This window comes from Colletotrichum lupini, chromosome 4 (genome assembly GCF_023278565.1).
Source record: "Colletotrichum lupini chromosome 4, complete sequence".
In the NCBI taxonomy this organism is placed as follows: domain Eukaryota; kingdom Fungi; phylum Ascomycota; class Sordariomycetes; order Glomerellales; family Glomerellaceae; genus Colletotrichum; species Colletotrichum lupini.
Window position 1 is genome coordinate 3,818,074 of NC_064677.1, and position 14,204 is coordinate 3,832,277.

The 14,204-nt window shown below is 53.4% G+C and overlaps 7 protein-coding genes across 7 annotated transcripts; 3 read left to right on the forward strand and 4 right to left on the reverse strand.

Annotated features, from left to right (window-relative positions):
* Positions 1–632: 632 nt before the first annotated feature.
* On the forward strand, positions 633–1,105 carry CLUP02_08216 (norsolorinic acid reductase; the record flags this gene model as incomplete). Its single annotated transcript, XM_049287206.1, has 3 exons — positions 633–645; positions 704–945; positions 1,004–1,105. The coding sequence occupies 3 exons, from the start codon at positions 633–635 to the stop codon at positions 1,103–1,105; spliced, it is 357 nt and encodes a 118-aa protein (XP_049144349.1).
* A 60-nt stretch (positions 1,106–1,165) lies between these two features.
* Positions 1,166–1,537, forward strand: CLUP02_08217 (NtaA/SnaA/SoxA family monooxygenase; the record flags this gene model as incomplete). Its single annotated transcript, XM_049287207.1, has 3 exons — positions 1,166–1,279; positions 1,363–1,402; positions 1,443–1,537. The coding sequence occupies 3 exons, from the start codon at positions 1,166–1,168 to the stop codon at positions 1,535–1,537; spliced, it is 249 nt and encodes an 82-aa protein (XP_049144350.1).
* Positions 1,538–1,905: 368 nt separating this feature from the next.
* Positions 1,906–2,755, reverse strand: CLUP02_08218 (emopamil binding protein; the record flags this gene model as incomplete). The annotated part of the gene is made up of 3 exons (XM_049287208.1): positions 1,906–2,096; positions 2,157–2,292; positions 2,354–2,755. The coding sequence occupies 3 exons, from the start codon at positions 2,753–2,755 to the stop codon at positions 1,906–1,908; spliced, it is 729 nt and encodes a 242-aa protein (XP_049144351.1).
* A 538-nt stretch (positions 2,756–3,293) lies between these two features.
* Positions 3,294–4,274, reverse strand: CLUP02_08219 (glucose-repressible protein; the record flags this gene model as incomplete). Its single annotated transcript, XM_049287209.1, has 4 exons — positions 3,294–3,387; positions 3,440–3,793; positions 3,871–4,017; positions 4,081–4,274. The coding sequence occupies 4 exons, from the start codon at positions 4,272–4,274 to the stop codon at positions 3,294–3,296; spliced, it is 789 nt and encodes a 262-aa protein (XP_049144352.1).
* Positions 4,275–5,049: 775 nt separating this feature from the next.
* Positions 5,050–6,019, forward strand: CLUP02_08220 (uncharacterized protein; the record flags this gene model as incomplete). Its single annotated transcript, XM_049287210.1, has 3 exons — positions 5,050–5,077; positions 5,139–5,483; positions 5,856–6,019. 3 exons carry the CDS (start codon positions 5,050–5,052, stop codon positions 6,017–6,019), a joined length of 537 nt encoding a protein of 178 aa, XP_049144353.1.
* A 2,421-nt stretch (positions 6,020–8,440) lies between these two features.
* On the reverse strand, positions 8,441–10,750 carry CLUP02_08221 (uncharacterized protein; the record flags this gene model as incomplete). The annotated part of the gene is made up of 5 exons (XM_049287211.1): positions 8,441–8,959; positions 9,025–9,087; positions 9,148–9,576; positions 9,643–9,704; positions 9,769–10,750. The coding sequence occupies 5 exons, from the start codon at positions 10,748–10,750 to the stop codon at positions 8,441–8,443; spliced, it is 2,055 nt and encodes a 684-aa protein (XP_049144354.1).
* Positions 10,751–12,064: 1,314 nt separating this feature from the next.
* On the reverse strand, positions 12,065–12,727 carry CLUP02_08222 (uncharacterized protein; the record flags this gene model as incomplete). Its single annotated transcript, XM_049287212.1, has 1 exon — positions 12,065–12,727. The coding sequence occupies one exon, from the start codon at positions 12,725–12,727 to the stop codon at positions 12,065–12,067; it is 663 nt and encodes a 220-aa protein (XP_049144355.1).
* Between the last annotated feature and the right edge of the window lie 1,477 nt (positions 12,728–14,204).

Here is a 14,204-nt window from a genome sequence, read left to right on the forward strand (position 1 = left end):
CAAACAAGGCAGTCAGACGATCACGCCATGTATATTCGGCCACATCTCTCGCTAGGTCTCACATCGGCTCTGCCCCGCGTTGCGTGCGATGGAACGGCTTACACTGTCGGTGGCCTTAGCAAGCTCACTTTTGTTACTGACTACATATCGAGTCTAGCCATCAGCGCACAAGGAAAACCGCCGGCCATCTAATCTCCAAAGAGCCTACTTGGCCGCCGCCGATCATTAAGCCCGACTGCAGGAATTTTTGTTATTCCAATGTGCCTCAATACATTTAATTTTGGAGGGACGATGAATGATTACCTTGGCGAACGCACGACGATGACTGTGTTTGAGATAATTGATTTTTTTCTGAGGAAGGAGAGACATTTCTTGACACCTGAGCATAACCCTATGTATTCTGCCCCATGATATCACGTAAAGATCCTAACATAACTTCCAGTGCGTTTAGCTATCAAGGCCAAGACTCGGGTTATCTCAGTGTATCAAGGCAGGTGGTCTGCTGCTGACCCGGACTTCGAGAGGATCATGATCCCAATCTCCCTGGCATAGAGCATGGCTTAGTATTGTGGAGCACGCTCGGCCACGTGCCGTTCAAGCCTAGGGACTAGACTAAAGAAGTCGGCTCAGATATGCACTTGACGAGTAACGGGCGCGAGGCGTTAGTGTCGGAGAGAAGGTTGCGTTACTTTGGTTGCTCTAGCATACGTCTTCCATAAGGCACCCCATGTTTCTCCCATCGTGGGCGGTCGAAAAGTCGATTACATTAGGATTCGCATCGAGGCCCTAAGTCTATGGCTGGCGAGAGAGGACCTTGATGACATCGAAACTGCATATCCTTTCGACATCTGTTTTCCGTACAACCTTTTGAGCGGGTATGACAAACGTGGCGCGAGTGGACTACAGGATATTTGGACTGCCAATATTTGCGGGATCTTTGATCATGTCGAAGACATTGACCCTATCTTACCGAGATTTCCATAGCTTTACTTACGTTTGATAGTTTGTAGTCTTCGAGGCAAACAAGTCCGATTACATCATCTTCGTCATCGAGGGCCTGAGAAAGCCCGCGTATCTCATATACTTGATACTCTGGGAAACATAGATTTCGCCTGGTTGAGCTCGAGGGCGGCCTAAGCTAAAGGCAATTTGAGCCTCGAAGATCATGTCTTCTTGCATAACTGTCATGCTGCCGGGTCATGAGCAACGAGAAACCTCAAGCTCCAGCGATCTTGGCGCTCTTCAGCGGATGGACCTAGATCTACAGGGCGAAGTTATCGTTGGAAGAACGTAGCAACCAAGTTAATTCGAACAAGGCTAGGAGATTCTAGAAAATATTCAAGACCACACCCGGAACACCAGTTTGGACGCCTCCTTCATCTGGCGAAAGGAGCTATGAGTAGTATCTCCCCCTTCTGCTGTCGGCTCTTCCATGACTGTAGCAGATCCGATGGAGAAGTGGGTCGACGTCTCTGATCTGGACGGCTTCAATCTGGGCTACGTCACTTCACCGGCCTCTTTTCGGAAGATATCGTGAATCTGCTTGTGCCAAAGTCACGAAGGTGTGGCATATACCTTGAGGCTCTAGAGCCTGCCTCGACGTTGCGCGAAACCGTCAAAGGGCTGAACTCGGCTCAGGGACGACTACGTAGGCAGTGAATATAAGTAGGATACGTATCAGGAAGACAAGCCGGTCTTTGGTAATGTCCACCTTGGAGAGAAGAATTAAGAGCAACAATGCGAGCTTCCCATGTAAGACTAAATAGCTACAAGGTAGGGTAGATAAGATGATTCAAAAGTTAAAAAACCGCACGAGGCTTCGATCAAAGGCTACGACAAAGGCAATTGGGCAACGGCTGACATTATGTAGTACATGAATAGCTTCATAGGCCTCGAGATATACGCTCATAGGTTCTTCCTGACGCCTTGGGCCTTGAAAGCAGCAGAAATCTCTCCATATGCCACGTAGATGGCATATATCGGGATAAAAACCCATAGCATATTGAAGAAGACGAGGTACACCCAAAGGTACATGAAGTTGCTCGTGTCCAAGTAGATGTTGCCGGTCAGCCATTCGGGGCAGAAGGTCATGAATCCTAGATCATGTCAGTTGACCCACTCGTTCCCGGAACGCCAGACATCAGTTGCCAACTCACCGCCATAAAGCTCCGCCGTTGCGATGACAATCATCCAAATGTTGACCTTGGGGTCACGCTTAGCAATGCTGTAGCAGATCCACACCGCCAGCGGTCCGGCGCCGAACACCGTTAAGAGCTCCAACGAAATCACACCCTAGGGGCCCAACAAGTTAGCCAGCATCTCGTCTCTGGAACAGCCCTTTTCGGCAACATACCAAGTCCGCGCCGGCCCATCTCTTATCAGCCCGCGCATAAACCATCCACAACTGCGCAAAGGGATTGTTTCCGCCCGCTTGGGCGCCATAGATGCGATCTGAATGACCGAGGAAATTGGCCGGGGTCGGGTGGAAACCGCTGAGGTCGGCGTCGGGCACGTCGGCGAGAGGGATGTAAGAGAAGAAGCAGTGATAGAGGAAGCTGCCCTCGAGGAAGAAGTGGATCAAAGCATCAAAGGCGTGCCAGATGAAGAGGACGCGATAGCTCGTCGATGTGGCGGGGTGGAGGACTCGACGAGACACAGCGATAGCTATGGACAAGAGGACGACGGTTGCTGCCAGGGAAATGAGCGTTGTCTGATCGAACAGATCCGGCGGCAAGGTTGAAGATGTGTTGGACATGGTAGGCAGGAGCGTGACGTGCAATTGACTCTATTCGTTCTTGATGATTGTTGATGAAGTTGTGTCGCGCCAGTAGTATGTTGTCACGTCCAACAGTCTTGCGACGTTCAAGCCAAGGATCCGTGCACCGGAACCCCAGGCCCGGTGTGGGGAAAGCATCAACACAAGTGGAGACTATTGGTGAATTATGCAAGGATAGATGTTGCATCTAGTGAAAATCATCATGATTTCAGATGGGATCTGGTGGAAAGCCTAGAGGTGGCATAGCTTAGTATGTTTGGTGCCATAGATTGATTAATTAGACAAGTCAGATTATGATTAAATAAGGGCTTTAAGGAACAGAAATATTCGATTATGATAGGTGTCACTCATAAGTGGGAATTTGATGTGATCTTAACAATGCAGTGGCATTAAAAGCTATTCTAGGTAGAAGATCCGTGATCAATTCCCAGGTATTCCTGCCTCATTGCGTGTCCCGATCCGTTCCAAACGCCTACTCATTGAAAATTCCCTGGTGTTTGGGTATCGTGGGAATGATTTAGTGCTTGGCCTGCTCCTTGTATCCCTCGCCCTTGAAGTCGTGCTTGGACTCGTCGATCTTGTCGCCAACGGCGTCCTTGGCAGCGGAGGCACTGAAGAAAGATGTTAGTTAAAACCCATCATGAAGGTGGAAGGAACGCTTACCGGTTGCCGATGGAGACGTTGTCGTCCTTGGCGACCTGCTTGTTGGTCTCCTTGGAGGCGGTGGCACCGGCCTGCTGGACAGACTCGGAAACGTAGTTGGCGGCGTTCTTGATGGTCTCCATTGTGAAGTAGGTTGGGTTGTTTGGTGGGTTGGTTGGTGGTGTTGTTTGTTTGTATTGAAAGTTGATTGATTGTGAGTGTGATGAAGAGGAGAGAGATTGTGGTAGTGGTGGTGGGAAGAAGAGGTTTATATAACAAGTTGGCAGCAGTCTCGAGGCGCCCTCTTGTATGGAGGGAAGGCAGCTGCTGCCTCTTTTCGGCGTGGTGCCTTTCTGCCTTGCGGAAGTTGCCCCGCTGACAGGTTGAGTTCGATCATTCGAATACCCGTCGGTAAGGAAGGAAGGCACCTCACGGATGGGAGACAACGACACCTCAAGGAAGGAGGTACCTCCCGCTCCATCATAGCATGGGAAGGTACATCGCAGGTTGCCCCTCCGTCTGTCTGCCCCTCCCCCTCGTTTGATTCCTTGTCAAGTTCCCGAATGCAATAGTTTGGGCCGTGCCTATCGGGCTTGTCTCTCCCTGCGCGTGTCTTGCTCCTCCTCCGGGCTTGCCCACTCGTGGCTAGAGCGCAGTTTCACCCCATCTGGCAAAGACGCTCAGGGTCTATCATGTGAACTGAAGAAATGTCGTCATAGACTGTGACATCCTTCGCAGTTACTCCAGTTAGTGGGAGTTGAGGATGGATCGTATGGCCAATGCCCAGAAGCCAAAGGGAGATCTCTATCGAAAATGACCAAGAGGTGGCCCAGGTGGCTCCTTGCGGACCTTCCATGTCTGTTTGGCAGTCGCACCAGCCACAGATGAGGAGAGCTACATACAGCTCTTGCAACCTGCAGGAGCTTTGGGCAAGCTACCTACCGTGCATTCCCAAAGTGACGTCAGGAGGACGTAGACGCACGAACGTCATACCTAGGTGGGTAGGCACGGAATTGGTAGTGTCCCCGCATGGACCTGGATGGTGGACCTATTGTGTATGGGCCTGAGGCTGGGCTTCCACTTTCAGCATCCCACGATACATACATACATACGTACCTTGCGGTACTCTAAATCTTTGCGGACCCCCCATGCCATAGAAGAACCCCACTTGCATCTCCAGGCGCACAATACGATGGGACTTGCATGGTTGTTGGCCCATCCGCGATTGCAGCAAAGACAACCATTGCCACATGCAAAGAAGACATGTCCATTCTCGCGTCAGTCGCGTAATGCTGGCCACCGAAATACGTCAGTTTGTCGATTGCGAGCAGTGGCCAGCCAACCAGGCTACACTTCCTGTCTTCAGAGAGGATGGCATTTTTGCAAATCTCGATCATGCTGTCTACTTTCCCCACCCTCTCCGGGACATCATCTCCCATCATCTCCCATTATTGGAAAACACATCCACACTCTCCCGGTCTCACCCACGGAAGCCAAGCAGGCTCGCAGCCACAGTGGATCACACGATGAGCGCAAAGAGGGCAAGCAGTAAAAGCAGATTCGACGGGACGGGAGAGCTATGAACAAGCATCAACCACTCGAACTCAGCTTCACCGGGTGAGCACAGATCAATGAGCCTACTGGACAGCGCCAACCATCGTGTTGCTGATTCGCTGCGTTACAATAGAGCTCCATGCGAAGTGACGACACCGCCAGGTAGCTTTGTGCTTTGGGCCCAGCAAGCCATCCAAGGACCGTTCTGGACCACCCAAAGCGTTCGAGAATCCAGACAACATCGCAGCTGCCAACCCCCAGAGTCCGCGTCTGCCCCTCTGCCTTCTGGAGTATGGAGTCGGTCGTCTGGATGCGGCAAGATGCGGGTTTCAATTTGCACTTGCGCAGCCCGGCGAATTCCCGCAACCTACGAAACAGTTGACTGTTTCCCGATTCGCCCCTCCACAGCAAGCACGCCTGTATGTCATCGAGATCCCCGATGAACGAGCCACTGGGAACAATCACAACACGATGCGGAAGAAGGCCCGTCTCCTTCCCTTCCATTTACTGCGTAAGTCTTGCCTCCTGCTCCATACCTTATTATTGGTACATTCTGTCACTCTCAGCTTTATGCTCGGACGTTCTTCTCCGGTCAAAGGCGGCTGATTGTCCTGCAGCATGGGGCATTCTCCACGCTGCGTCTCATGTGATGCTGATGCCACAATGGCGGCATGGCCCAGCTTTACCCTTGGACGGACGAATACGATGCGAGGAAAAGACCGATGCGTTTCCCAACAGAGCAAGTACTTTCTTACGGGAGGGCATCAGGCGCATCTGCTCGTACCGTCTTACCTCGCCATCAATTCGGTTGACAGAATTCGTGCACGACAACATGCGGAATTTTCGCTGGGCCGCGTTGCACATCGTATCCACTCTCGTTCAGATCTTCGCCTACGTACACCAGCTTTTGATCTCGTGCCCCTCGTCGCGACGTTTGCCTCCTCCCGGTTTGCTTATACCGTGTCTCCATTGTCCGACTTCCCGAATCCGAAAACATCCCACGGAAACTACGTCACAGCAACGACATCGCCAAAATCACATCAGTAGTCGCTCTCGCTGTCCATTTTGCTTCTGAAGCACTGAAGCCACTATTACAGCGGACCTTGAGGAACCCGATTGCTACCCCTCTTCTGCCCCTCGGCTGGGCACGTCTCATTCTCAGACACTGCTTCCAACATATCCGTCCGCATTCCACTCAATAAGGTAAGGCCGTGTTATGTCAATCAGCGGAGCCTAGCGTCGTCAGGACATGAGCCTCGGAGTAACCTGTAGCCCCGCCGCCGTTCTAAAGCTACTTGTACGTCGTCAAGCTTTTGTTGGGCTGGTGACCCAATTCTGAGTTCCTCGTGTAAGCTTGTTGTCAGTGCCTGTTGACAGTCCTAGCTCCCTTGAACGTCGCTACGCCTTGTGCTTGTCAACTCTAGCCTGAACCCGAGACTCAAATCAAGCCGCGGCTCATTGTCCTAAGTTAGGCCCCTCATACGAACTGTCCTTCAATAGCTTCTCGCCGCGTGTCTTTCTGGTCAATGCAGCCGTCGGCGCCCCTGGCTTTACCCCTCCATGCCATTCCATGGGCACGCGGGCTGTTGCATTTGGGGAATGCGCCCGATCGAAGTACCCGTGCAGAAGACACAAGGAGAAGCGGCACCGAGATATGGAACGATGCGTCGATCGTGGACGCTAAGGCGCGCCTGGCGTGGCCCCGCCTACCCAGCTTTTCTCCGTGCAGCGATTCTCTCAACCCCTGATGATCGATGCTACAGTTGGTCATCGACCGCATCGGCGGGTAAGTCCGTTCGGCGACGGGGGCGCGGGGCATCTCGAATCTCGACCTCAGGTCTCGGATTGCAGGGGCAGACCGCTCCGTGGCCGTGCCCTTGACTGAGGGGTAGGTTTGTTGTTATTCTGCCTTTGTTGGTTAGCACGGGAGAATCTGCCTGGAACGAGCTGCGCTTGCAGAGAATGGCTGTAGCAGGTCAAGCATGTGTAGCTTTGAAGACTGGGCAAGCATGCACCTAGGGGAGACATGCTCAAGAGTGATATTCGTTCACCCGAGAAGAGGTAGTCCTTCTTTCCCATCTCGACTTCTCAATTCCTCATCTTCTGTTCTCTCTAATTCACATCTCTTGTCTCCCACTTCCTTAATTCATTAACGATAGGGTTACTGCTGGGAGGGCACCACAAGAGGACAAACAGAGTGGACTACATCCGATATACCAGTTCTGCCATGGTCATCGGCGACACGCTCCAGGGTTCGATCTTCCCAGAGTCTGAAGATGCCACATAAGACATTCAAACTACTGGCTGCTAACGAGAACCAGAACTATACGATTGGTAGATAGCAACGAACGAACGACATTTCCATCCCCTTCTTCCTCTTACACAGGACCACATCAGTCCAGCGGCGGCAGATAAACTCCCATGCCAAATGGTTTTCGTGCCTAACACCAGCGACCTGAATTGCTTCGAAATGGATAATAGATCTGGACCTGAGACCAATGGATCTGAATACACTTCCAGGGTTTGAATACGCTTCCAAGTGGAATAACAGATCTGGCGAACAAGGGCACGAAATGACATGGTCAAACCCCGCAGACGGCAGATCACCGCCTTCATCGAGGTTACACCGCAGGCGTAAGATCACTGGGGCCATGCGTGAATTGAGGGGACTCTGATATCGCTTACGGGGCTGATGCTATGTGGAAAATCAAATGAGACCCATAAGGTCCAGAGGACAGAGGAGGAAGTTTACGCCTTGACACCGACAGAATCCACCCGTGGCAGTCAAGCGGCATGGCTATCGGACAGCGTTGATGTTCTGTCAAGTGAGAGGGTGCTGAGGTGCACATATTCCGACCCAACCCTATTGTCCAGATATTTCCATCTGGCTTAAGGAATCTCAAGGCTACGCGGCACATGAGCTGTATGCCCCTGTTGGTACAAGATATCTGCTGGCGCTGATGAGAGCATCCTGTGCAAGACCCCCATGCCATGGAACGCCTCTCGCATGTTTACATGCTGGCACGTACAACACCATATAGCCCAACTTGATTAAAGTTTTATACGATATGGCCTCAAACCTTCCTTGGAAATCAAACATGGGTGTCATCGGCACATCTGTGACGATCTGGAATGATATATGAGGTGTCTCTCCAGTCCTGAGTGACCTTCCACTTCATACACGTGAGAGTGAGACAGTATCGGGCAGAAATCGGGCATCACGAAGACACACCATCACATCCCACTTTGCTCACATCACCCTCGCCGCGCGCCGGCGAGCTTGCGATGTAGGGCAAACCGCATCCAGTAGAATCCTACATGTCTTCTTCCGATCGCGACATCAAGAAAATGCGACAACGTGCTAGCTGAAGCCAAATTGTCCCCGAGGCGCCCAACGCGTACGATAATGCCAATCTTTCGCAAAACATGGTCTCAAGGTCCGGCGAAGGCGCGACCTCGAACATGCCCTTACTGCAAACGCAGCTTCAATGGTGGCGTCAACCGGCCGACAATCTCGGCATGCACATCCTTCAACCCCTGTAAGACATGTAAGTCCTCCGCGTGAAGTGCCCCCTCTCCTTCTCCTCCTTCTTCCGCCACCAGCTCAGCCGGGAAGGGCTTCCAAGGCCGCTCGTCGGCCTTGCACTTATCCCACCCGGCAATCCGTCCGTCAGCAGCAACCGCAGCCGGCGGCGGCACGATGCCCTTGTGCAGATACGCCCTCATCTTCTGGATCGCGCAGATCGAAGTCGCGGCGAGGGTGCAGTGCCCCTCGGCCTCGAGCTCAAAGACGCCGGCGCCGACGAATCTCCGGGACGCGGCGACGGCCTGGGCTAGCGGCGTGACGGGGTCGTGGGTGTTTCCGACAAAGAGGATCGGGAAGGAGGTGTTGACGGGGTCGGGGGATTCGAGGTTCGCGTCCCAGCCCGGGGAGGGGAATTTGGCTTGGATGTCCCAGCCTTCGCAGTGCATCATGAGAGGGAAGAACTTGAGGCCGAAGGGAGTCAGCTGATCACATACAATTCTTGGTAAGGCTGGGTGATGGGACTTACGACGTCAGCGAAAGAGGTGACCTTGGATACCTTGTCAAAGACTTGCTCCAGAGTCTCATTACGCTGGTAGAGAGGCCCGTCAGCAGATGTTCTTCCTGACCCATGCTTCATATTTGCCCTCACCTTGTACCTCCGGTCACTGCATCCAATCGCCTTGGGGCTCTCCTCGGGATAAATGACCATCTTGAGATCCGCGTCACAGGTGAAGCCGAAATCAGGCGCAACCACCACATCAGAGAGGTCATCGCCCACATGCAGACGGTTCAGCAGAACAGCCAATAAGGGAAAGACCTTGGTGGGAGAGTATAGCGAGGTGAAGAGCAGCTTCCGTATGTCGGCCTCCAGTAGCACGATGGGCATGTGTCCCGCGCGGGAGACGACGATGAGTGGATCAGCCCGGAGCTTGGCCATTGTCTGCTCGTATCGTTTCTTGATTTGCGCTGAGCCGCCGTCGCCTAGACGGTAGAGGGCACATGCGTCCCTGGCGAGGTGGCAATAGTAGAAAAAGCTTTCTAGGACTGCATCGGCGTCTCGCATGGCTGAGATCCACGTCTAACACTCTTTTTTTAGCATCCAAGTGACCTGGACAACGATGATATATCACGGATACGAACTCACAGGTATATCGTACTCCTTGGCATCAACGACGCCATCCAGAATGAGTCGCCCGACCGCATCAGCTGTGTAACACAAATAAGATCAGCCCTTACTATCTTACATGAAGGACATTGGGCTGCCACGTACGATACATGGCCGCAAAGGTTTGTCCTAGGAACGTGCCATAGCTGAACCCCCAGTAGACTAGTTTCCCCTTTGTTGAAGGAGGAGCAGCTTCGCTGGGTGACAACATGCCGGCACTGAGTGGCGTGGTGTCGAACCCGTTGTCCTCAAGCCAGGCATCGTGTGCGCCGATGATGCTCTTCATATCTGCCGCTACATTAGGCGTAGCCATGTATTCGAATCCGCCCTCCTCGACATCCTTCTGGGAGCACAGCTTGGACAACGCCCTGGCACGCTGTGCAAGCTGGTCCAAGGCGCCGGACGTGGCATTTGGCAGACCGATGTCGTGAGCCATTGCCAGCCAGGTCAGTCTGTGCATATAAGCAAGGTTGTTAGCCGCGGCTGAGGGTTGCTCGCCGGGCTTGGTGTCGACAAAGCAGTCAGCCCGTGGGGTCGTGGCGCCAATGCCGCGGGGGTCGAAGCCGATGATGTCGACGCTGCCTCCGGCGGCGGCCTGGATAGTGGGACCGAACGGCGGGAAGGTGAAAGTGGTGCCTGGCCCGCCGGGCCCGCCCGGGTTGAGGAGAAGCGGGGACTCGGAGAAACGCCCCGTCTCTAGGCCGTGGCCGAGAGCGGGGAGGAGAACCATAGCGACATGGACCTTGGGGTTATCGGCAGACTGAGTCAAGGGCCGTTGGTAATCCATCGGCACGGTCAATCGGGCGCACATGTAGCCACGGCCCAGGGGAAACATGCCGGGTAGCTCGCATCGCACCCAGAGGAGCTTCTCGCTCGTGGGTATGTCATCCCAATCGGTGAAGACTGGGAAGGGGCCTTGTTCTGGATGAAGGATAACATTCCGGCCATGGAACCATTCATTGAGTTTCCACAACCAGAGCACAAATAGAATGACCGCGAGGACGAGAGGCCTCCTCCAAGATTCCGCCTGCCGTGAGTGAACGGGCCGATAGAACGTGTTCGACTCAGCGAAGCTTTTCGCCGGCATGATCGAGAAAACGAAAGTGGCAAAGAGGTGTCGAAGAAGAGTCAGACAATAAATGGACCGGTGGTGCTATAGCTATGGATGGGCAAGGTAAGGTAGGAAGAGAGAGAGGCGCGAAGATGCCCTAACGACTACGTCGGTGATGAGTAGACGTTTGGCTCGCACTGATGCCTGTCAGCAGCAGGATTCTGTACGCAGTACGGATACTCCGTAGGCGACATACTGTAAGACGCGGCTACTGCACCATCAGCGCGGCACGCCGCACGACAGTTTGGCGCTGGCCAGTCACAAGTTGGGATCGGCGAATCATCCTTTTCCATCGACCTCTTGGCAAGGCGATCCGATGATTTCAGCAACTTGTCGAGACTTGTCGAGTAATTGAGATGCAGTAAATGCAATGCATGCATGAGGGAAATTTCCCCTGATTATCTTGGAGTGAAGTCTCGGTGACTGCATGGTGAGTGTAGGTAAGAACTTGGTTGAGGAAGGGGACGGACACTAGTCCGGACGTCGAGAGACGTTTGAGGCGAAATTTGCGGTGCCAAGAGCCCCCCCCCCCCCCCCGAAGCAGCGTCTGGACCGGCTGTAGTAATATTCCGTCCACGATATAGGATACCTGCGGCAGCGCTACCAGAGACAGCTCGTGGATGGTGGAAACGCGGAGACGAGTCAAGACATTGTATTGGTGAATTGGTCCAGGGCTCCAGGACAATCAAAAGTTGTCCGCCCCTTCCTCCCGCGTCTTCCAGACCGGCTAGACCAACTGGCGCGTCTGAGGGTTGGCCTTGGCGTGTACGATAAGCGACGAGCAAGTGCCAGGGAGATATCCCGCGATGTTTCGCTGTTTTGGGTGCGTTTGGGGACGGAGCCCACAGCACAGCTTGGGTTCGACCATCCGCTCAGCCCAGCCACCAAACAAAAAAGAGATCCAGAGGGTGGCGGATAATATGTCCATCTTGGAAAAACCTTGCGGTAATTACCCCGTACATCGTACAGGCGAGTTCCTGAGACAATGACATTTGATGCTGCTTAGAAGGCCCTTAAGAAGAGTCCCTTTTTAGAAGCCCGCCACAACGTTCGCAATAGGTTCCGAGTTGCTGGCTGGCCTAGGTAGTCCGAACGCATGAATGGAGCACCGATAGAAACCAGTTCGTCTAAGAGTTCAATCAGATAGCGGTCGAGGTTCGCGAACGTCTCAGATCATCCGCGAGAGCTATTTTCGGATTGTCTGGAGGATATGCGACGAATGAGACAAATGTGCGCGGCCTGGAATTGTTGCTGGTCTCTCATAGGAGATCACCGCGGCTGCTGGTGCTGTCACAATCGCTCGAGTTGCATTCTAGTGCCGTTTGACCGGCTTGGCCGACTGTGAGCACCGAGATTTGCGTCCAAGGGGCTTGGATGACAGAAAGCTTGAGGCAGTGACGGTGCATCCGTCTGAAGAGGTAAGCGTGTTTTGGTGTGTAGGGCCTTGCGCAACCGGGGCGGGCGACGAATATCGGCAAAGACGAGGAGTGTAACCCTTGGGGACATCCGCCGTTGTGATTCCTGACCAACGGACCTGGGGTCCATGTAGAACGGGGGAGTTCGTTCTCGCTGGAGAGACAAACCCATGCCATCATGGCTCCTCTTCCTCTGTCGGCACTTGGAAGAGGCAACATTTGTCGACGACCAACGTTGCAGGTGGATGGGATCGTAGGGTGCATGGACGCCTTCAGGGGGTAGACTACGACTCTGGGCGAGAGCCAAGATGGAATAGTCAAGTAAGCTTGTGTTGACCAGGTCTCGATTCTCGAAACAAACAATTCCGGTGCAGAATGCGCGGCCATCGCCATCTAGGCCAGGCTGCCCGGAGTTTTGGCCCCCAGACTCAAGAGATTTAGAGTCAGTCTGTTCGTAGAGGGTGGACGAAATGACAACACTTGGACGCAGCCAAGAGCGACGATGGATGGTCTTGGTAAACTCTTGTCTTTTGAGCATCGGCTTGCGGACCCAATGGCGAAGACAGACTTGCTCCCCAGAAAATGAAGCTGCAACATTGGGAATGGGGCCGCTGGAAAGTTGCTTATGCGGAAGGACTCGCGCTGCCCAAGACGTGCCACAAGTGGTTGACAGGCTGGTTTCCAAGACTTTAGACTCCCAAGACCAGCCATTCCGCGCCGTCTCTTCCGGACGAAGCTTTATTCTTCCTTCCCTCCACACTCGAAGCCGGACCACATGGCGGAAAGGAGATGACAGTTGATCACAGACGGCGCACTAAGATGGCGACAGCTGCCGCACAGTAGCCTTTCGGCTGGTTAACCTAATGCCAAGTCAAAGATTAGCTGCATCGAATCAAGAACGAATGGATGTCACAAATTTTCCAGGCTGATGAGAAATCCGGCCGAATGTTAGAACCTTCCATACCTTAGCTTCTGTGAGGTACGTCCGTAGGTTGGATGCAGATTTGATGTAAGGTACAGAGCAAAAAGGGCACGCACGGGATGCGCTTGGTGAGAAACCTGAGGTGAGCGATGCAGGTAGACGTGACAGGCAGGAGCCGGCCAGCAGAGCTTAGGCGTTTGGCGAGGCAGGAAGAAAACCTGTCAGAGTCTCTATTTGCAGCCTGGAAACCTCGCCCTGTCCTTGAGGCAAGCGCGAACTCTTTCCTTCCACACCCAACAAAGTCTTTGCAACGGTCATACCATACACACAATGAGGCACCACACAGACAGCAATTCTGATTACGGGCAACGACAACGATTCGACTTCCGGCTCATTGGCTTTGCAGAATCTGAATGCCTTCAGGCTCTCCCCCGGTTCGTTTGCCTTCTTCTCGCCGGAAACCAGGCGGGTCAGGCACGTGCATGTTCGCTTCGAACTGGGCATATCCTGTTGGCTTCAACCCACCGGCCTGCATTGAACACTCGCGAACATGGTGTGTCACGGGGCAAGCCGCAAACCGCCCATACGGAGTACACATTCCACAAGAACCGCAAAACAGACTCTTTCCCGTTCAAGGTTAGGGAAAATAGGGGCTTGGTCTGATGTCCCCGGCTTCCAATGCTAATTTTGGCTACAAAACGGAGCCCGAGCAAACAACAATGTACAGACGACCACCATCAGCGGAATCCTTACGACGGCGACTATCACGCAACTCCGAAGTCTCAGACACGGGCAGAAGTATGGGAGAGTGTCGCACCAGACCAGAAAATCCAGCACTCGACACTGGACACTCCAACGGTACCGCACTGCACTCACAGTCAATCGACCTCAGACTCCCCATGCTCGGTCGAACTCGTCTGTCCTCTCTGCATTGCATCCCAGTCTCCATCCATCCACCCGGCCCAAGACTCTGTCACGGCATGCAATTGGACCCTTTTTTTCGCTTTGTACCGTACCACGGGGTTCTTGGGGCTCCTCCTGACACTTGACAATTGGCAAACCATCGGGGCACGACTGTCATGCGTTTGCCCCT